The sequence below is a fragment of the Antedon mediterranea genome, chromosome 5, assembly GCF_964355755.1.
Source record: "Antedon mediterranea chromosome 5, ecAntMedi1.1, whole genome shotgun sequence".
Taxonomy (NCBI): domain Eukaryota; kingdom Metazoa; phylum Echinodermata; class Crinoidea; order Comatulida; family Antedonidae; genus Antedon; species Antedon mediterranea.
Window position 1 is genome coordinate 7,155,026 of NC_092674.1, and position 23,006 is coordinate 7,178,031.

Genomic DNA, 23,006 nt, shown 5'->3' on the forward strand with positions numbered 1-23,006 from the left:
TTAAATTTGAAAATGATCATAGTAAAATGAAATACAAAGAATACAGGAAACACTAACTAATTAAAATTAGAACAAATTATTTAAAATATTTATATAACATTTCTTATTATCAGATTTCATTTTTAATGTAATGAAGTAAATGGTAAAAACTATTTAATCTTAATAATATTATGTAAATCTGAAATATTACGATATAGTTTGCTTTTGGTAATGTTACTGTATTTATCAATGGCTGACCCAAAAGACCAAGATGTAGTAGATTAACCTTTCAACCAAACAGATTACCTTATTGCATGAAAGTCACCTTTGACCTATTTACTACCTTATTGCATGAAAGTCACCTTTGACCTCTTTACCACACCACATTTTTAGATATTAATCTAAAATATGCTTTGTGTCTTGGTTTTTCTTATTACTAACATTTATTTTGATGCATTTATGTTTGTTTATAGGTAAATTATTCAAAAGCAGTGATTTGGGCTTGGTGGTGGAGTTCTTCCTGATGTTTCACAAAGAGAAACCAATAGACTGGCTTCTAGATCATATACTGTATGTGAAAGTTTGCAATCCAGAAAAGGATAACGTAAGTCATGCATTAAAGTAGAATTGATTATCATACCATCTCCAGATTATTCCAGCATTCCCCACATTGGTTTAGGAGTCTCCACATTGGTTTAGGAGTTTCCACATTGCTTCAGGAGTCTCCACATTGCTTCAGGAGTCTCCACATTTGTTTAGAAGTCTCCACATTGGTTTAGGAGCATCCACATTGGTTTAGGAGTATCCACATTGCTTCAGGAGTCTCCACATTGCTTCAGCAGCCTCCACATTGGCTCAGGAGTCTCTACATTGGTTTAGGAGTCTTTCTATTGGTTTAGGAGTCTCCACATTAGTTCAGGAGTCTCCACATTGATTCAGTAATCTCCACATTGCTTCAGGAGTCTCCACATTGCTTCAGCAGCCTCCACATTGGCTCAGGAGTCTCTACATTGGTTTAGGAGTCTTTCTATTGGTTTAGGAGTCTCCACATTAGTTCAGGAGTCTCCACATTAGTTCAGTAGTCTCCACATTGATTCAGTAATCTCCACGTTGGTTCAGTAGTCTCCACATTGGTTCAGCAGTCTCTGCATTGGTTCAGGAGTCTCTGCATTGGTTCAGGAGTCTCCACGTTGGTTTAGGAGTCTCCACGTCGGTTAAGAAATCTCCACGTCGGTTAAGAAATCTCCACGTTGGTTAAGGAGTCTCCACGTTGGTTAAGGAGTCTCCACGTTGGTTAAGGAGTCTCCACGTTGGTTTAGGAGTCTCCACATTGCTTCAGAAGTCTCCACATTGCTTCTGGAAACTCCACATTGGTTCCGGAAGCTCCACATCGCTTCATTGGTTTAGGAGTCTTCAGATTGGTTTAGCAGCTTCCGCATTGCTTCAGGCATCTCCTCATTAATTCTCAAAATGGTAAATAAAATATGAGAATTAAGTTTTTGAGATTAAAGGACATAATGAATGATGGTATTGATTGTAGGTATCTTTAGATAAAAGATGAGATGACCCAGCTGTAGCAATCAAACATATGGTTTTAGGTGTGAGAGAGAAGGCCTAAGTTAATGCTTTGGTAAAGCTGTTTACTTTCATTGTCTTCTAGTGTATATCAAGAAAAAATGTGAAAAAAACAAATCTAAAACAATTCCTCTATTATAAAGGAAATGACTGGAGTTTCCTAAATATGAACTTTTTTTTATTGAAGAGCACCACTTGAAAATGTCTTAATAATTATTTAATAATATTGGGAATTTCCATAATAATTCTAGAGGAAATCACTTAATGCGTTGTTAAAAAAAACGTTCTTTTGTATAATAGATTTTATTCTTGACTTTTATTAAATAATTTTGTATATATTTTTAACTGTAGCCTTTCACAACTTAAATGTACTATACTATCATATAAATGTATCTTTGTGTTTTTATATTATATGTATTTTATGATCAACCTGTTATTGGTGCCTTGCACTGTTGGTTGAAGAATAAAGAATACATTTTGATTAAGCCAATACATGTTTACACTGTACTGGACATGTGACACATACTGTACATGTATGTTTTTTGTTTATTCTAGAATGAAAATACCTTAAAGTAAAATGGATTAGTCAACCCTTTGTAGAATAATTATGGAACAACTCATAATCATTTGTTTGGATAGATTAGTTCATTGGACAGATTTATTGCAAAGTCTTATTAATTTATGACAGACAAGCTTAGAAAATCTCAGTAATCTATGATTAACTTTTAATTTCATTTCAATTATTACACCAATTACTTTTGAACTTTAGGACAATTTACTCTTGCCTAATATGTTAATACTGGATAATCCTATGCATACATTTCATAAATATTAGAATGTCATATTCATTTAGACCGTTCTATTCTTCTTCTGGGGGTTTATGGATATTCTCATTGACAATGACAGGATTTTTTTTTAGGAAATATCATGTGCGTGGGAACTGGTTGCATATTTTAACAGCTTGTATGAAAATCTGCAAATTATGATTTTGAAATAAAAAGATCAGAAGTATTTTGTTCCCGTAAATTATCTTTGAATTGTAAACCTGATGTTGAATTTCCTATTCAGTCAAATTATTATTGTATGTGTTACCACATGTTGCCGACAATATACCAACTACTTGCAATGAAAATTATTGTGCAACCAGCATAATGTCAATACACTAAACATACAATAACAAAAACAATATAAAAACATCCATGTGACTCAAAAACACTTTGAAGCTGGTTCCCACCTAGACATAATAGTCCAGATCCCTATGTAACAAAAAGTGCCTTCGTGTGCAGATCATGGGGAAAGTGTAAACATTATGTTTTATGAATATTTGAATCATGCTGGTTATAAAAACCCATGTTGTCAAATTTCTAAAATTCATCTTTGACCTCTGACCTCAATTTGAATGTTTTGACCCATTGAAAACAAAATGGTCATATCTTTGTAACGCTTAGATTAAATTAAATAATGCAAGAATTGAGAGGCTTGGTGGTTATGATGCTTGGCTACACTCCAAGGATCCTGGGTTCAAGTCCTGTCACATGTTTTTTCTATAGACAAAATTACAACTCCACTCCCAAAGACTTGTAATAAGACTTTGTTTGTGTAGAGCATCTTGTGTATATGTTTGTCTTGTGAACCTCTGAGAGTCCCTAATGATCAGCAATTGCTGGATGAATGGATCACCCTCATTAAATATGGTCCAAAAAAAAGAATGTAACAGAAGTGATTTGACAAATCACATGACCGTGCGGATGATCTGTCCCTTGTGATCAACCGGATTTAATTATTTAAATTTTTATGTCGATTGAGGCTGTTTAATAAGTTACACAATATTTTATTCAATTCAATTTTGTTACAATACAATACAATGAGAATTGTAATGTTACAAAATACAATTCCTGTTGTGAAAATGTGAAAATTTATTTGTAAATTCAAAGACGTCATTAAATAATATTATTCAAATAAATCTACCATGACAAAACTATTCAACCAATGATTATTACTCCAGACAGACTAAGCGTTGTTTAAGTCTCTGTGTGAAGACTCGATCGCAATTCTAATACATTGACTCAATGATGTTTTGCCAGTTTTAATTTCAGCTAGAAGTAGTTTTAATATTTTATGTATGCTATAGTAAATCCTGATTTATTACAAGTCTAAATTTAGTTCCCTTTTTACAAATTCTTTGTAGATGAACAATTTCTAAACTGATTTACGATTATGTCTTATCTGGCTTTTAGTCGTCTCGGAGGGGTTTTTTTTCAGTATCATCAATGAACAAATGAGTGTAGCAATAAGTGTAGTTGAGTTTTGTTTTGCTGCAATTATTTGCAAGATTTTTTAACTACAGACTTATTTAACTACAGTCACATGCTTATTTAAACTACAGGTGCCTTTTCAACTATAGACCTTATTCAACTACAGTGCTTATTTGACTAATAATATTCAACTACCTTTACTACAGTTACAGTGCGTGGTTGAATGTTGTGCTTATTTGAATAATACAGCGCTTATTCAACTACAGTGTTTATTCAACTATATCACTTATTCATCTTCATCACTTATTTAACTAAATCACTTATTCAACTAAATCACTTATTCAACCATCAGTGCTTGTTTGACTGTATTGCTTAATTGACTACAGTGCTTATTTATTCAACTACAGTAGTTATTTAACTACAATAGTTATTCAACTACAGTACTTATTCAACTATAGTACTTATTAAACTACAGTGTTAATTTTCCTACATCTATTCAACTAAAATTCTTATTCAACTACATCCCTTATTTAACTACAGTGCTTTGACAATAGAGCTTATTCATCTAATGCACTTATAGGGCCATATGCTATATAAATGCATTATTATTTTTATATTTCCGCTACTAAACAAATAAGGGTTTTTATAACTACATTTTTATTGATTTAAAAGAGCGGATAATGCCCTTGAATTGAACTTGGCAATCATTTTAGCGACATTTTAAATCGGAACTACTGTAGATGGAAAATACCCTGATATTGATTAATTCTTTTAGAATGCAAATTAAAAAGTCATGTGTTAAGAGTGTGCAGTCATATGTTCATAATTGCAGTTAACGACAGCCAAAAGGAGGATATACGATTAAACTTATAAAATTTTATGTATTATTCAAGCAAGGCAATTAAATTTTATACATATGTGTTATGAAATTCTAAAATTGTAAACACATCACTACATAATTACATACAGAAATGCATTATTAATTTAAGTTTTTGTAAAACATTACTATTATGTAATTTTGTTTTGTAAAACTATTAGTATTATAAATTTGTAATATAAAATTGAGAATTTAATTTCTTGATACTATCATTTCTGTTTCACAGTGCTTTTGGCCATACATTTTTTTAGAAGAGCGCATTATAGTATATAGTGGATGCAAAGATAAACAATATCAGTATGGCATGCTGACATTGCCAAAAACATTGAAAACCAGTTAATTTTGGTCTTGTATTGTAGAAAATGATATTGTAAACATTACTCTAACCATGGAGGTATAACAAGCAATTTATTCGGATTCCATATATAGCCATCCACTTATTATGTTGTATTCATTAGAGATATAAGAATTTAAGCCATGTTTTCTTCACGAGTTTACAAAATAAATTGAATTGAATCTTCATGAGTATGAAGAAAATTAAGAAAAAAAAAATGAATCGAATCTTGTTGATTAACTATACAATTAATACTCAAATATTTTTGTTCTCTTTTTACAGAAACATTGCACAAGACAGAAAGCACAGCTTCGTATACGCTTTAAACCATCGTTATATCAGCACGTTGGTACGCACTCATCATTGAAGGGCAAACTTCAAAAACTTAAGGTACTGCATCAACACCATATTTGTCAAATACATAAAAACCATATATGCAGACATAGATAGGTAGACCAAGGCAATGTACCACAGGATGCTGAGCTCTGGGGATCAAAGGTTTTTTTTGTGTGGCTGTGACACGATCAGTTCCATGCTCTTAACAGACACCACGTGATTCCACGTCTTGTAGAGATGTTCCCATTAATTAATCAAAATCCTACAAACGATCTAAAGCTAATTTAAATGCCTTTTTGATCTAAATTAGTACATCTCTCCAGAAATGTACTTCCATCGCAAAAAACCAGTCATAACATTCAAATTGTGGCGGAAGTACAAAATAGGTGGCGCTGTTGTATTTCAAAAGCAATAGTATAAAGATTAGTTTTTTTTCATACACGAAATAAAGTAAGTATTAAACGATCATTTAATAGTGCGTACTATTGCACACCATGTGACCCACATTCGTCCAATCAAATGATAGGAATTTATTTAGTTGTTATATAAACAGCTCTAACGTAGCCTGGATTTAAAACTAACTCACAATTGATGTTGTATTAATACTTTGCTGCTGCAGGACCGATATTTTAATGCACCAGATGTACTTGAAAGATATCAATTACACCGCACTGTAAGACATTTTTTTATAAAAACACGGCTTGCGTCTTTCAAAGAAGCTGTTTATGATTCTACTTTGACTTCCTGTTTAAAACTTTTAATACATTTTTGCATACAATACTTAATAACAGTTTCAAAGCACTGGAGCATAACAAACGTTTACACATGCCTACAAACCAATCACTGTTGTGATAGCTACTGTATGCTGCAATCATTAAAATTATAGTAATTTAGTAGATGGTAAATATTGGTTTGTAGGATGCAGATAAGTTTGTTATGCTCCACCGCTCATAACTTTTGGTACCATGTGACAAAGTCTTATTTAGAAACCATCTCATTTATGACTCTCATCATGGTGGTTTTAATTATGAATGAATATTTTTAAAATGAAGGACTGATCTTCCTGTTTTGTTTTTTAAAATAGTTTTCCAGACTATTTTACTTAATTTGTTAATTAAACTATTCTCTAACTTGACTACTGTATTTGTTCCATTTGAATTTTAAAATAATAATTAACAAATTGGTACTTATTTGCATGTTTTGGATTTGAAGAAGTTTACATGCAGTTTTTTTTTTACATTTTTCTTTCAATTGAGATTCAGTATGATAGTCACTATCAGTGACTGAAGCTCTTTTTACTAATGAATCTTTCTAAATATCATGGTGGAAGAGTCAAGCACTTGTTTGACCAATCACAAGCGACAGTTCGGACTCTCTTAAGCTGTTGCGTTGCGTCCAAGGGAAAGCCAAGCTTAAGCTCTGTTCACACTATCAAACTAGTTTGACAAAAAAAGTGTGATGTGCCCAAATACGGTAGCTATATATGCCAAAATATGGTAGTGATATGACATCATCATTTACATATATAGGCACATCACAATTTTTTAAGCTTTAAAGCTTAATATGAAAGTGAAATTCACAGGGAAAGACTCTATATCTTGCTATTGAAATACAATTTCAATTATGTGTTTACACTTGCAGGATAAAGATTTTGGAAAGGGTAAATTACCACAACATAGCTTAAACCCTCCAGCTGAGATATCAACAACAATTAAGCCCTATCAGAAGTACACCTTGGAGAAAGCATATAAAGGAGAGGACATTTTCTGGGGTATACTTCCAAAAGCTGGTTCAGTTGTGAGGTTTATCTTCAACCCGCCAATTAAAATAATAAGGTGCGTTCACATTATTTAATTCATCTAGAAAACTCACCAGGATATTATTAATGGGATGGATAAACTGCATTGTGCTCATACAGGTCAAATTGGAGTGGAGTTGTGGCTTGGTGGTTATGATGCTGGGCTACCACTCTAAGAATCCTAGTTTCAAGTCCCGTCACATGCCAGGATTTTGTCTAAGGACAAAATTACAACTCCACTCTCAAAGACTTGTAATAAGACTTTGTTTATGTAGAGCATCTTGTGTATTTATTTGTCTTGTGAACCTATTAGAGTCCCTAATGATCAGCAATTGCTGGATGTATCACCCTCATTAAATATGGTTTAAAAAAAAACAGAAGAAAAAAATTAGAAATTGAAATGATGGGTACCTATCTCTTGTATGTTAACAACAGTGAAAACTCATGAGGTAGAAATTTCTAAGCACACATGAGATCACAGTAATTTACGGATGTACGGCAAGCGCAACAAAACCGTCAATTTCGCAATTGTTCTGAAATTATATGTACATCCTAAATACATTGTCAAAATATGGTTCTCTGTGAAGTTGTCCTTTAATATGTAAAGCGCCTTTGAACATGTTTTACTCATGAAAAGGACGCTATATAAATGTGGTATTGTTATATTATTATTACAATTGAAATTAATTTTTTCATTATTAGTTATCGTTTTGTGAGTGGCAATGCTGACCATCCTGGCGATATATTCACAAATACTACTGTAGAGGTGATGCCAAGTTATCAACAGCAAAAGAAAGAAGGCTTACTAGAAACAGACGAAGATAATAAATCAAAACATACTAATGATGGATACATTCAAATAGGTTGGTCAAATGTATCTGATTTTGAGGGGTCAGTTATAATCGGTCATTTACCAGATGTTGGTCAATTTAGTTGCAGGGAATTTGAGTGGGCTGGTCAGTTAAGTTGTCATGTTTTGTCTTTGTTATGTTACTCTGAATGGGACCCCTCAGGATACAAACCTCCGGGTTTAGAGGGTTATCCTTTGCTCCTACTCGTTTTTTGTTGTTGTCTTTGTTCTGATTAAGTCTGCGACTTTTGATGTATATATATATTTTTCTGTACCACTGTTATTTTTATATGAGCAAGAAATAAAAACAAACAAACAAACAAACAAACCAAGCTGCTTGGCAAGAAACTAGTACTGTATATATGTCCCAAATCCTCAAGTATAATCCCACCACTGAATTTTTGATAAATACTTTGGTAAATTTATTGTTAATGCAACCCCAGTATAATCCCACACCTACTTTCTTCAACATTTTGTACCTATGCCCCTAGAATTATATTCACTCATATACAGTGATAGTGGGATGAATGTCTAAAGAAATCTGTTTTTTAAAAAAACTTTGTTTTTACAGGAGAATTTAAAGATGGTAGAATTATGGGTGATATGGATAAAAAATTAGATAAAGTACAAGAAATTCGTCTAAGAGTCCAAAGTAATGCAAAGGCATGGGTTATATTAAGTGATGTAAGTTGATTTTTGATATATTTTATTTAGATAATAATTGAATGACTTCTGATGTTGAATAACTGTGAGCCCAGAGGTTGATTTGACAAGGAATGTATTGTCGCATGTTGTTAAAATGAACTGTTTTTGTTATTTCAGATACGTATAGTACCAGCTAAAAGGAGAAGGTGACCTAGGCCTGACCTGATCTTTAACCTTTATATCATTCCAGTTGTACATAATCTCATCTTTAAACATGTACAGAATCAATTTTATTGTAGATAATTTATAAAAAGATAGGGTATTATTGGTTGTTTTATTCAGTAGGTGTTTGGAAACTATATTTAGGGTGTAGGTGATTTTTAAAACTATCCATCCGAGCAATAATTTAAATTAATCCTAAATGATTAAGTAATCTTTTAACAACAAAAGGGCGAAAAGAGATTGCAAAGATCGAGTATAAGCCCACTTCTGAGTGTGAACCCACCATGCAGTATATGGTAAGCCCACCATGTGGTATATGGTAAGCCCACCATGTGGTATATGGTAAGCCCACCATGTGGTATATGGTAATCCCACCCTGCCCTATACTAGTATTAAATCACAACAACCGTTTCTTTTTTCCTTTGTTCTAGACCTATTTTGCTGTTGACTCTTCGTTGGGTCAGAGATGGATGTAGACTAGAGTCGTACAGTAATTATTAATTTTCTGTTTTCTGTCTTAAAACAACTTAGCACCAAATTATTCTAAATGAATCTAAAAAATCCGGCCAATAAGATTCCAGGAAATGATAATCAGTGAAGCGAATCAAAAATGAACATTCCATTACCATCAACTAAAAAAAGAAACTTGATTGATCTTATTAAATACAGTTTTTTAAAAGTATGTTTTTGCCAAAATTTACAAAACAAAAAAGCTGGCTTGTTTAAAACTACTATTACTAGGTAAATATGGAAGGCTATGCATTATGCATTGTTAGGTGGATAATTCTTGTAACTATCCTTGCTAGATTGTTGATGTACGAATCCCCAATTCTAGACATGAAGGGCTTAAACGTTTTTTATCAAACAAAACTTAAGAACTAGGGATACAGACCTCAAGACGACATTTCTAGACGTTTCGATACCAAACTCTGTCTACACTATTAAACTAGTTAGACAAAAAAATGATGTGCCCAAATATGGTAGTGATATGACACCATCGTGTCCGTATATGGGTACATGACATTTTTTGTCACATAAAGTTTGATAGTTTTGTAGACAGGGCTTAATAGTTTATTTTTAATATTTCATCATTGATTCCGATAAGGCAAGGAACCCTTCTAATTCAAGAAGAAAAAAAATGTGTATCAAAATGAACATCAATTTTTATGAATTTGTGTTTTCTTATATTGTTGCATTGGAAACATTGTAAAAATGTTTATAAATGTATTTTTTAATATTGATCATTTAGGTACACATTACAATTAAAGATATTCTTTGTTATTTACCAATTATTATGCACATGCAATAAATTAATGAAAACCATAAAAATGATAAAATAAATAATTTATGCTTTTTAGGGGTAACTAATTATAGATATATTGATGCCAAGTAAATTTTATATATTTTATAAATATTTGACCAAATTTCAATTTATTTACATTTTTGTGAAATTGTTTATGTGGTATGGTATATTATTAAACTAATTTAATTATAAATTTTAAAGAAATCAACAAAAATATTTTTAAAAAAACCAGTAAGTTAAATTGAAACCAACTACCAAAACTGACAAAAATAAATTAATATAATTATCAGATTTAGAAATGACATTATTAATCATAATTGTAATCATTATTACTGACGAACAAAATGAGAAATGTGTTTATTAACGTTTGTAGTTTTATATTTTACGGTTATGCCTGGTTTCCATAAAATCGCTACACCGTGTCGCCGACTGCTGTCGCCGACAGAGCCTAGCGTTTCCAGAAACGCTAGAATTTATCTGGGATCTAGTACGCGAGCGCTAAATATTCTTTGGTACACGCGTATACGATTCATTGCCGGCAAAGTTGAGCATGGTTGAACTTTGCCGATTTGTCTGCGATGAATCGGGGAGACCTCCCCGATGCGCGTCGGCGACATCTGCGCATGTAGCGATTTCAATGGAAACGGTGTAGCGATTTTATGGAAACCAGGCTTTATGCGTGATATTCAAGTGTGAAGTTTGACATAATGCATTCTGCTTATTCACGGAAAGTGTATCGTACTGTACTTTTCATGTGATAGGCAAAATGGCCGAAAATCGAGTTAGTAATCCATTTATTGAATCAAAACGTCTCTCTCATTCTCCATATAAATTAACAGCAGCCAAAGAACTAGATTGTAATTTGTATAATTTCAATTTTTTTAATTTAAGTATATTTATTTTGTACTGTGAATACATTAAGTTTATACTACAAATTTACATATCTGATTAGTAATTTAAAAATCTTGTTTTGTATTTTTGTTAATGAGCAATTAAGTAAATCATAAATTTAAAAAAAAATGAACGTCCAGTCGTTCATGGGTGGCATTTAAGACTGTGAACGTCCAGTCGTTCATGGATGGCATTTAAGACTGTGAACGTCCAGTCGTCCATGGGTGGCATTTAAGACTGAACGTCCAGTTGTCCATGGGTGGCATTTAAGACTGTGTTTCCACAGCCAAAAATAAACCGATAATGTATGTTATGCTGCGGAAACACGGCCTAAGAATCGTCAATCTTGTGGCGGCGCCTTAGAAAAACCATTGCTTTAAAGTTTTTGCTTTAACTATGGTTTTAGCCAACAAACAGTGCCACTACCTACGCATAATAATTAGTTTAGTTTTTCCTTTAAATTGTTAGTTATTTTGCATTTGGGTTTTCTAATATAAAATGGTAGTTTGGAGATAAAGATTTATAGTGTCATTAAAACAATTTAAATGTATTGTTTTTATGATGTTTTTCTATGCATATAGATTTTATTTATTATTATGTAAAGTTCTATAATTTAATGGTAACTGTTGCACAACATAAACACAAACTGTTTTATCTCTTTCAAATATTAATTTTTAAATATCTACAGTCGAACACCTATTCAGCCTTGTCTGTACTATCAAACTTTGTGTGACAAAAAAATGTGATATGCCCATATATATGGACATGATGATGTCATATCACTACCATATTTGGACACATCGCATTTTTTTTGTAAAACAAGTTTGATAGTGTAGAGAGAGCTTTAAGGGGACACCTTGGGTAGTACCCGATAATTTCCCCTTATTCATTTCACAGATATAGCAGAATCCCAAAGGGGAATCCCAAAGGGGAATCCCAAAAGAGAAATTCTACTGTAGTTCAGAGATGTATTTTCAACTACAACATTTAAATGGCCAATGCACACATTTTTAAGCTTTATCTAGTAATATTTTTTTTTAAACTCATAATTTATGAAGTACATCACTTTAAAAAGAACCATACTATATCAGAGCAAACTAAAACCAGGGATATGTAAAATAATTTAATTTACATCTCTGCTAAAAGTTAGGTAATTTTATTAATATTTTTTTATTGCAATTAAACTGAATCTTTTATAAAATGTTCTTGCAAAATATGTCTGAATAAATAGTATATAATAGATCACTTGAATTGTGTGTTGAGATTTTTAATGTCAACATTGTCTAGCTGTTTCCTCAGCCTTGTGGACAGCACACCTTAGAATTAGGCCTCATAAGTAACGACAAAACACACTAAAAGAAGATATCTTCTATATATTTTTCTTTATTTAACAGTATATTTATATTCTCAAATAATAATTTGAGATAGGCATGATATAAAGCATGATGAACCAAAAATGGAAGACAAAAAAATATAAATAAATAACCCAACCTACTATTAAAAATAATAATTTTTGAACTTAAAAATAACAATTTTTGAACTTAAAAATAATTTTTTAAATTTAAAATAATAATTTTTGAAATTAAAACTTTTTTGTTTTTATTTTATGCTAATCTTCATAATTTAATCAGCGTGTTACGCACATTTTTATGTGCGTTTGCAACAGACATGTTTCGACATTAACCATTATTATTCTTTATATATTATTTATTATATATAATTCTATGTTCTTATCCTAACTCTTCTAATAATGCATTTTGCAATAATTCAATTTCATCCATCAAATTGTCCTCCATTCCCTGGAAGAGTTGGTTAAAACAAGGTGCAGTCAGGTTGTTATAGTGACTATATGGATTACTGGAGGAAAGAACATTTGAACACAACCAACAGAAATAAGTTCGACACTTTGTACATGTCATCTTGTTGCAACCATCAATTTTCTGGAAAAAAAAATTATTAAAAAAAAAATTTACACCATGGCACTGAGCTCACCTTGCCAAGATAGGAACTCAGTCCTTTGATCTTATGTCTGGCTGCGACAAACACTAACAGTACTACTATGTACATATTGATCGTGTCGCAGCCACAGATGAGCCTTTGATCTCCAGAGCTCAGCCACCTCGCCAAGATAGGAACTCAGTCCTTTGATCTTATGTCTGGCTGCGACAAATACTAACAGTACTACTATGTACATATTAATCGTGTCGCAGCCACAGATGACCCTTTGATCTCCAGAGCTCAGCCACCTCGCCAAGATAGGAACTCAGTCCTTTGATCTTATGTCTGGCTGCGACAAATACCAACATTACTGCTATGTACATATTGATCGTGTCGCAGCCACAGATGACCCTTTGATCTCCAGAGCTCAGCATCCTGTTGTTGGATTGCCTTGGTTACACATTTTAGCATTTTTGTATGCTTTATATTGTACCCAAATTCAACTCCCTCAGAATATGATATATGAAGGTATTCAGACATTGTATGACATCTCATCAATTTTATCCCTTTCTTTCTGTCACCCAATCAATAGTATTTACCTGTATGTGTGTCCCACATGAAGGGCATTTTTTGCTGTTGCTATTTAACCATTCTTCACTGTAAAAATCTTCAAGTGCTTTTTGTATTGTTCGTTTCCCATAACGATGTTCTAAATATAACTTTTTACTCTTGTCGCCATTCTCATATTCTGTTCTGATTTTCTGTAGCTCGTCTGTGGAAAAATAAGCTCAGTTTTTGTATGTTCTAAATAATGATTTTTGTGCAAGTTATCATGAAGCTCTGTCTACACTATCAAACTTTATGTGACAAAAAAATGTGATGTGTTTTTTTTTTTTTTGTCAAACTAGTTTGATAGTGTAGACAGAGCTTAAGAACATCCTTGTTGAAGCAACTAACCTTTTCGTACTCTACAAGGCGATACACCATGGTATGTCATTCGGCAGAAGAAACAAAACGTCAGATGGCATTTAGGGCATTGACCCAAATTTGACCCTTTCTCCATCATCACAGGTGTTTGACATTCTAAGCGAGGGCAGTAGACAATATCGTCCATGCTCTGTAACGAAGACTGTAGTAGCAGACGATCATATTGGGCAAACAAATCATTTCCTACCAATGTGTGAACCTATAAAAGAAATTAAAATTAAAGTTTCTACAGCCAAAATAAAATTATCGGTTAATTTTTTAACCAATAAAGTGCACATGATCAGTCATTACTAAACAACCAGATGCCCAATCAGGGTGCAACAACTTGTCCGTCAGGTCAAAGGTTAAAAATGATCTTATAATTATCTGATTTGAATGAAATAATTGTCGGTTAATTTTTCTTGAGTGGAATCGGTTAAACTTCGTTTTCACAGGCAGTTTATTGGGTTAATTGTTTGTTAATTTTTATTAGTTAATTTTTGGCTGCAGAAACATGGTTTAAGAGTTGAAAAGTTGAAATTAGCCTAGTCGGGTCAATCAATGTGTCATCGGTCGTCACCTAGACCTACAAACCATCAACACTGTGTTGAGGTATGGAAAAGGACATGCGGCCCAATTTTCCCCACATGCGCACAGTGACAATACAAGACATACTTCGGTCAATGCAAATCAAATACTCCCTAACATAAGCGTTGCTGTATTGCATGTGTCAAATACATTAGACTTGTAATAAGACTTTGTTTATGTAGAGCATCTCGTGTATATGTTTGTCTTGTGAATAGGATTGCCACCTTTAAGGAGGATAGTGAATGAATTCGCTTATGGTTATCTTTGGGGAATTTGCCTAAATACAGAATATAAAAACAAAACATCATTTCTTATACAATTGTTAGTGTCAGTTAACTCACTTGTAATGGTGTTGCTTGTGACTTGCATTTTGGATCCGGACAGTCTAGACTTTTAACATTACCGTCTTTAATTTGGATCACAAAATAACTTTTCAAACATGCATTACAGTAGACGTGACTGCAATCGTGAAACCTCATACAATCACTTCCTGGTTTCTCATTAAAACAAACGCTGCACATAAAATAACTCTTTTGAAATACTTTTTTACTTTCTTCGCTGTCGTACTCAATGATGCATTTTAGAAGTAGCTCTTGCGACGCTACATCCTGGATAGCTCGACTGTCGAGCTTCTCTTTTTCCGTTTTTGTCATTTCACCTGTTTTTGATGGATTTGTTTGATGTGGTTCAGAGTTTGTTTCTGTTTTTTCACAATGACTGTTTAACAAGTATGGGGAAGTAATTTTTAGAAATGGAAGCGCTTCGTTGATGAGGAACTCGGACCAAGAATACATGATGACCATTCCTTGGTTCTCAAGCCATATGTCGTCCAACTGAGAGCACAGGTGACTTAACTGGAACCAAAAAATCATGGCATAAACGTTTCACATTTTTAGAATATACTGTACATACGACGGACTAGCTACATTTTTTTCTAGTATTTTTTGGCTGTACTTAATTTTAGGAACAAGTCTGGTAACCACAAAATTAGTCTCATCTTCCCACTCCCTAACAATTGTTTTCAATAATAATTACCACCACTAATATCCCTTCCACATCTGCAAAACTTAAGTTTTAAGCAAATTTGCTGCATTGTGAGTCGTGAAGGCAATTTTATGGAAACTCTTTGTTTGAGATGTTTCGTGTTGTTACTGCTTATATATATGCATAGTTACCCTGGTATTTAACTGATCCAACACAGAACATGCACACTAATAATTTAACAGCCCCCCAACTATTTTTTCTACCAAGATTTTGCAAGGTTTATGAATGTGTGTATGAAAGCGTGTAAAAAAAACGTGTAAATATACAATCAACCACTCGGAATTCAGACAAAGTAATACACTTTACTAAATACTAACCATCTTTGTAGAAAGCCATTTTGAGAGAAGAGTGAATGAAGGTGGATCAGTACTTGGGTATGTCTTTGGATATTGAAAGTGAAGTACCAGGGGTGGTAAGTGGTTGACGCAAAGGTAAGTACCATCATCTGTCTTCTTTAGCTTACTACCTATTATATCAGACAAAAAAACAGTTTGATAATGTGTTCCCGCGCACAAGGTCATAATTATAGAAGCAAAACAAAAAAAACCGAAATATTACCAAGATTCAACGCCTTTGTTGTCTGCTTTTCCGAAAGCATAATGTAGAACGGTTGTTGTGGAAGCTGAAGCGGTAACGTCAATTTCCCACCTCTTTTGTCGTCTGCTGGTCTGAACATTTTCTCATCTTCATAAATACTACTAAGGGCGAGTAACTCATCTTCTTGTTCATTTGCATTTTCCATTTTTGGTGCTATAAAGTTTGATGATGCAATTTACCTTTTAAATTTCAGCATATCTGAAAACATAAATTAACATTATTGAGTGGAACCAGTCATGACTTTTCTAGGGCAAGTTAAACAGCTGTATTGTGCACTTTTTTGTTTGGACCCTGGCTGGGGGTCAGTTACACAGTAGCTATAGGCCTACTACTACTAGTATAATTATAGGGAGGTTTATCCAGCCAGGTACTAGGCGGCAGGCCTACTCTACAACTAAAGGCCAACTCAGACAGCTTTGTACGACGAGACGTCTTGTCTGAACTTGACTCGTCCGTACTGTGCTGGGCTGGGCCTACTATATACAGTACTACTATAGTACTACAGGCCTATCCAGCCTCTAGACCTAGCTAGGCCCTAGGGACATGCTAAGTCTACATAGCCTAGGCCTACTTAATAAATAAGTTCTAATTACTACTCTATCATAATCTAGCCTAGGCTAGACCTAGGAACTTAACACCTTTAGCTATTACTCTTGGAGAACTGACTAAACTCGATTAGTATGTGTTCTACCTTTTTTACACACCTACTACTAGCCTAGTACAGTTTTTTTCAGCGTGTTTATTCCCTCTGCTGTCATTCATAAAATCTATAGAGCGTGATGGATGGCCGCCGGCTCTGCTTGTTTTTATTGGTGACTACTTCTTCGCATGCAGCTAAAGTAAAATGACGTCACGTTAAAGCGTGTCGTCACAGAGTCTCATGCATATGCAAAAGGAGATTTTGTCTCTGCTTCTTGTGCGCTCATGATTTTACAAAATGTTTTCAGAGTGATTAATTAATGATGGTGCGATCGGTGGTACAGAAAATAATCCGATATTGTTCCAGATAACAAAGAAGCAGATTAAATAATAATAATAATAATAATTTATTTGGAGATTATACTTTTACAACAGTGGCACTCGACCAAATGGAAGGTGCATCCAAGAGAAATATACAAAAAAAAAAAAACATGATATAGAAAATAACAATTACAATAAAAAGTCGACGTAGGTCAACATGTCAAAACAATTCAACTACAGTAACTACAATACCATTGAACTGACACCTAAAAATACAAAATTACAAGAAATAAACATATAGAATAGGTAGGAACTGTACAATATAAAATGAATTGGGCAACAACAATGTAGACCTAACACTATAATGAGATAGATATCAATCATTTAGTGAGATAGATATCAATCATTTAGTTTGATTGATATGAACATTACTCGCCTAGAATAATACATCTGTGTGCCCAAGCTCTTTTAACATAGTGCTTACAGTAACAATCAAAGATATTTGATATGGAATCGACGTCATACATATAATGATAGTAGTTATCAGTTCCACCTAATACAAGATTTAATTTGGTGTTCAGGTCACCAGAGATAAAATTTTCCCATACATCTAAATGATTGATATCGATTAACATATATTCTAATTTGGTATATTCTTCAATCCTTATGCCATTGAGTTGGTTACATGTGAATAGAAAATGTTGAATGTCTTCTAAACCATTCTTACACATTTTACAGATACCATCATATTCAGGAAGCCACTTACAACTCCTGTGACCTAAAGGAAGGGTGTTAGAACGTAGTTTGAATTTGAGGCTAGATCCTAGAAAGTCTGTACAATTCAATAAATATTTTTCAAGGCACGGATTAGACTTAATAAGAGAGTATGTCTGAAGTGACGATTTTCTTAGCATTTCACTTTTCCAAAATGCAAATGTTTGTGTCATGCATTAACTCTTTAAATCTCTTAACCCAATGACTATCAGGGTCATTGCCAAGGTAGGAAGTTTCGAAAATTGAGTCAATGTCCATATTAATAGACGCACACGTCTTAGCAAAACTGGGAATCAGTTTATAGCGTGGTTCTACATTTGTAGTTGAACTTAAACACGTATTAAGCATAAAGTTAGGCCAACGGTGTTTATCCATGTTCATTACATAATTAATAAATTTGGCTCTAGATATATCTTGAATAACTTTAATTGGAACCCACCCTAAATCCCCATACAAGGCCTCTTTAGGTGTATTTCTACTAGCTTTTAAGATGTACCGCGCCATTTGTAATTGAAGTGACTCAATTTTATCAATATCTTTCCTGCTTTGGCTAACCCACACTGAACAAGCATAATTTATTGTAGGAAGAGCAATTGTTTTCCATACAATGTCACCATAGAAAATTCTACTAAAATTATCAAATCGGTCTATAATTGACTTAATATAAGCAATGACTCTATTGCCTTTATTGATGATTTGGTCGATGTGAAAATGATCTGAAATATTTCTTGATATGCAAGTACCAAGATATTTATAGGTTTCAACCTCAGAAATATATTGATCGCCCAATTTCCACATCTTATTGTTTATGCGCTGTCCAACAATAAGGACCTTCGACTTTTCATGATTAAAATTTAATTTCCATGACTTTGCAAATTTAGATGCTAGATTGAGCATCTCACTCAGATCATTTTCATTGTTTGCCATAAGTACAACGTCGTCTGCCCAAAAAAGGCTACCCATGCATACATTATAAATACGAACACCTAGATCATGTTTTTTGAGTAATTTGGTAAACTCGTGCATAAGAATACAAAACAAAGTCGGTGATAAAACACATCCCTGTTTAACTCCTCCATCAATATTAAAGAATTTAGTGTCTATTTTACCAAATCTTACTTTACCTTGCACATTGTGATATAAACTATCGATTAATTTCCATAGCCTACCTCTAATCCCAATATTCCATGCTGCCATTAGCATTCCTTCCCTCCAAACCGTATCGAAGCGGCTTTTTTAAAATCTAAGAAAGCCATGAAGGTTTTTTTCCCTTCAAGCAGACGACAGGAAGCTATGCTTTTGAGGGTAAATATGTGATCCTCACATCGTCGCGAAGGTCTAAACCCTCCCTGTACTTCTGACAACACATTTTTATCTTCCAGAAAGTTAGAAATATTGTTTGAAATGATTCGGTTAAATATTTTCGAGATACATGGAGTAAGGGAAATCCCCCTGTAGTTATTAAGATCCCTGCGGTCCCCCTTTTTATGAACGGGTACAATAATACTTTTATTCCAGTCATTTGGAACTTTTTCTAAAGCAATTATTCTATTAAATAAAGAAAGGATTGACATATTCAAACATTGACCACCATTTTTTAAAATTTCATTAGTGATCGTGTCAATTCCAGGTGATTTATTGTTCTTTGACCTTAAAATTGCGGTTTCAACAATATCTAAATTCAATTCAACATCTGAGGCCCTGTTTCTGCTGCCAACTAAATACCGTATATTATACGGTATTTTTTTAATACCGTATATATACGGTATATTTTTGGCAGCAGAAACTGCGCTCATAAAAAATATACCGTATTTTGTATACCGTATTTTCCCCACAAAATTTGTGGATAAAATACGGTATTTACAAATTTATACCGTATTTTTTGTACCCGTTTCTGCTGCCAATAAAAAATACCGTATTTTTTTTTACATGACAAAAGGTCACCATTCGTGTTTTTATTTTCTGTCGCTGTTAGCTGCTTTACACACATGTATAGATATATTCGGCGAAAATGTGGAGCGAATACGTCACAGTTTTACTAAATAAATGTGTGTGGGGAAGCTAAAATGTCTGACCAACTAAAAGGTAATAAAAGGGACAACCACATTTATAAAGACATTTCTAACAAAATAAAGCAGGAGTATGGAATAAACTTGTCTCCAAAGCAAGTAAACTCAAAGCTGAAGAGCCTGCGAAAGCAGTACAACATTGCAAAATACAATAACTCGGGGAGGGAACGAATTAATTGTCCCCATTACGATGTTTTCTGTGCTCTCACAACATCTCTATCACTAGGGCTAGGCTGTTGAAAGTGAGACGTAAAACTTCCTTTATTGCGACTTTTAATTATCGATCAAATAAATGAATGGCAATTTGGGTAAAAAAGATGAAATTTAACACGACCACCCAAGAAGTATTGTTAGCAGAAACGGGGTACTAAAAAATACGGTATAAAAAATACCGTATTTTATACCGTATTTTTATACCGTATTTTGAGCAGTTGCAGCAGAAACAGGCCCTGAGAGAAATTCATCAGTCGTTGTGGGCATTTTTTGTGGTTCTAATGTTATTAATAAAGGTATTAATTTGTTTAGTTCGTTCATCAATTTCGGCCAAATTAGTTTTACCTAATGTTTGCCAGTAATCAAGGGCTATTTGGTTCATTTCCTTTTCGTCGGAGACTATTTCACTAGAATCTGGTCTTTTGATACAACTAACAGGCTGGTTACGATTACTGCCTTTTAACAGTTTCCAAAAATCGCTACAGTTACGTCCACCTTTGTTTGCCAATTCAATAGACTTATTCACACGCATTTCAGTTATTTTAGTTTTAATCAGTTCTTTAGCATAAGACCGTTTCTCTTGGTAAGATTTCCATAAATCATCACCATTCTTATTGGGGTCGAGACCCTTAGCCCATCTACGATGAAGACGCGATGCTTCCCTTCTATCTTTAGGCCTAATAGCCGCATCGACATTTTCATCAAACCAAGAGTTGCATTTAATGTTAAAATTATTTTTCTTAATTCCTATACCCTTTGTCGCGGCCAATATAAGGTTATTTTTCCATGAATCCCAAAGACAATTAACATCATTAAAGGAATCTGCATCCCATTCGCGAAACAATATCCGAATGTGTTGCTTAAACAAAGACAAATCTTGATTCCTTTGGATATTCCAACATATTATGCTATTTTGATAATTAATATTTTTATGATAGATATTATTAATATATAATTTAAGGAGAAGGACATTGTGGTCACTCCCAAGACCCATCACCCTGTCGTCATCAATAATAAATTCATTTACACAATTGAGTACACTATTAGAGCATAACATGTAATCAATTGTACTTTGCAAGTTATTCCTGAACCATGTAAATTTCCCCGTACAATGATCACTACAATTTAAAATAGCTAAGTTTGAATTGTCACGAAAATTCAATAGCCGTACACCATTAGAGTTTAAAACAGGATCACCATTGGATATTTCCCCACCGATTCTGGCATTCATATCCGACATCACAATAATTTTGGGATCAGTATTATCATCTTCAATACGTAAAATTTCAGCGAGAAGCTGGTTGTATAATTCGTCAGTCAGATTACTGTCAGAACCTTCAACAGGGAAATATGCAACAGCAACGAATAAAGTTTCGTTTTGGTTACCATTATACTATAGCATAATTTTAACCAAAAACTTTCGTAAACATCAGACATTGAATTAAAAACATCATCATCAAGAACAGTTATACAATCAGAGATGAATGCACCAATACCACCACCTCCTTTAATTTTCCTACTTTTACCAATCCAACGAAATCCGTTGACATAATCAATATTTACATTTGCCTTTACTTTAGAAATGTTTCTGCCACGCCAAAAACATGTATATTACAATCGTGTAAAAACTTTGAAATTTCATGCAATATAGTTGTTTATTCGACCCATTTGTTATTGGCTTAGAAGCAGATTAAATATAGTTGTTTATTCGACCCATTTGGCTTGCTTAGATGCCTAGCCCTATAGACAGACTTTCTATGATACCTACTCACTAGCGGCCTAACTAAAGACAAGTAAAATACAGTATACACTACCCACTATCAGGCCATCCATATCCTCCCCTTCATCGTTACCGCGTGGCATTGTGCAGATACTAACCCAGCATACTAGCTAACTTCCCACCCACCCTAGCTCTCAGGTATGCACTGCGCTGCCACTAACTACAGACAGTAGGAGGCCTAGCCTAATTCGGGCCTCATGTCTTGCAGCATTTGAAAATACATACTAATATTGTACATTATTATTATTTTGTATTCGCACTGGAAGTATCTAGGCTCTCCTGTCATGTTAAAATTAAAGTATATTATTTATTATCCTCAGCAGTGAAAACAATTATATTTTGTTGTATATTTTCGATAAATCTCGCGTCGCGTGTGTGTGGTGGTGGAAAAAACTCTCAGCAAGTTTGCTTCATTTATATGCATGAGACTCTGTGACGACCCACTTTAACATGACGTCATTTTACTTTAGCTGCATGCGAAGAAGTAGTCACCGTTTTTATTTGAATACTGCCATCTATAGTTTCTCAGTTAATCGATATTTATATGACGAAATAAATGGTTATTATCCGTTTTCAATTGGGCTGGCTTGGCTAAGTGGTTACTTCGTTTAAATGAATTCATATGATATTATTTGTCCAAACACAAATCAACCACTGGCGCTGTCCAGTCCTTTTTATTCCACTATTTATTACCTGTCCTACCTATACATTTAATCATTGATCTTCTGGTCACCGAAATTATACGATAATTATACTCTATTTACATATTTTATTAGTAGTGTATTACTTTTGGCAAGACGGGAGTTCAAGAGAGGACGTACCTAGTTACCAAATTAATTACTTTGTGCTTTTTTTTGACAAACATTGATAATTTATTTTTTTAACGCAATTAACATCGGTTATATTCGTTTTCATTCAATTCCCTCTGCTTTTTTTTTAAGAAACACAGGCAAATAATATGGCACAACATAGAGCATGACCACAACCATCATTGTTTTATTTAAATACTGCC

At 33.5% G+C, this 23,006-nt stretch overlaps 2 protein-coding genes across 4 annotated transcripts in view; one reads left to right on the forward strand and one right to left on the reverse strand.

Moving 5' to 3' along the window:
* Window positions 1-9,383, forward strand: part of LOC140048513 (alpha-1,3-mannosyl-glycoprotein 4-beta-N-acetylglucosaminyltransferase A-like) — a 47,142-nt gene extending 37,759 nt beyond the window's left edge. For both annotated transcript variants that reach the window (XM_072093250.1, XM_072093249.1), the window contains 6 exons: window positions 453-583; window positions 5,303-5,410; window positions 6,998-7,191; window positions 7,857-8,017; window positions 8,576-8,688; window positions 8,827-9,383. In XM_072093250.1, the coding sequence (XP_071949351.1) occupies window positions 453-583; window positions 5,303-5,410; window positions 6,998-7,191; window positions 7,857-8,017; window positions 8,576-8,688; window positions 8,827-8,859 (740 nt within the window). In that variant the 3' untranslated portion in view covers window positions 8,860-9,383. The remainder of the gene's footprint in view (window positions 1-452; window positions 584-5,302; window positions 5,411-6,997; window positions 7,192-7,856; window positions 8,018-8,575; window positions 8,689-8,826) is intronic.
* Window positions 9,384-12,499: 3,116 nt separating this feature from the next.
* Window positions 12,500-16,986, reverse strand: LOC140048831 (E3 ubiquitin-protein ligase RNF14-like). 2 transcript variants are annotated; one of them, XM_072093631.1, is made up of 7 exons: window positions 16,903-16,986; window positions 16,160-16,396; window positions 15,919-16,067; window positions 14,899-15,411; window positions 13,961-14,189; window positions 13,603-13,775; window positions 12,500-13,005 (listed from the first exon to the last, which is right to left on the reverse strand). In XM_072093631.1, the coding sequence occupies exons 2-7, from the start codon at window positions 16,341-16,343 to the stop codon at window positions 12,796-12,798; spliced, it is 1,458 nt and encodes a 485-aa protein (XP_071949732.1). In that variant the 5' UTR covers window positions 16,344-16,396; window positions 16,903-16,986; the 3' UTR covers window positions 12,500-12,795. The 2 variants fall into 2 exon arrangements, with proteins under 2 accessions (XP_071949732.1, XP_071949731.1); XM_072093630.1 differs by having other exon boundaries at window positions 16,890-16,955.
* Window positions 16,987-23,006: the final 6,020 nt, after the last annotated feature.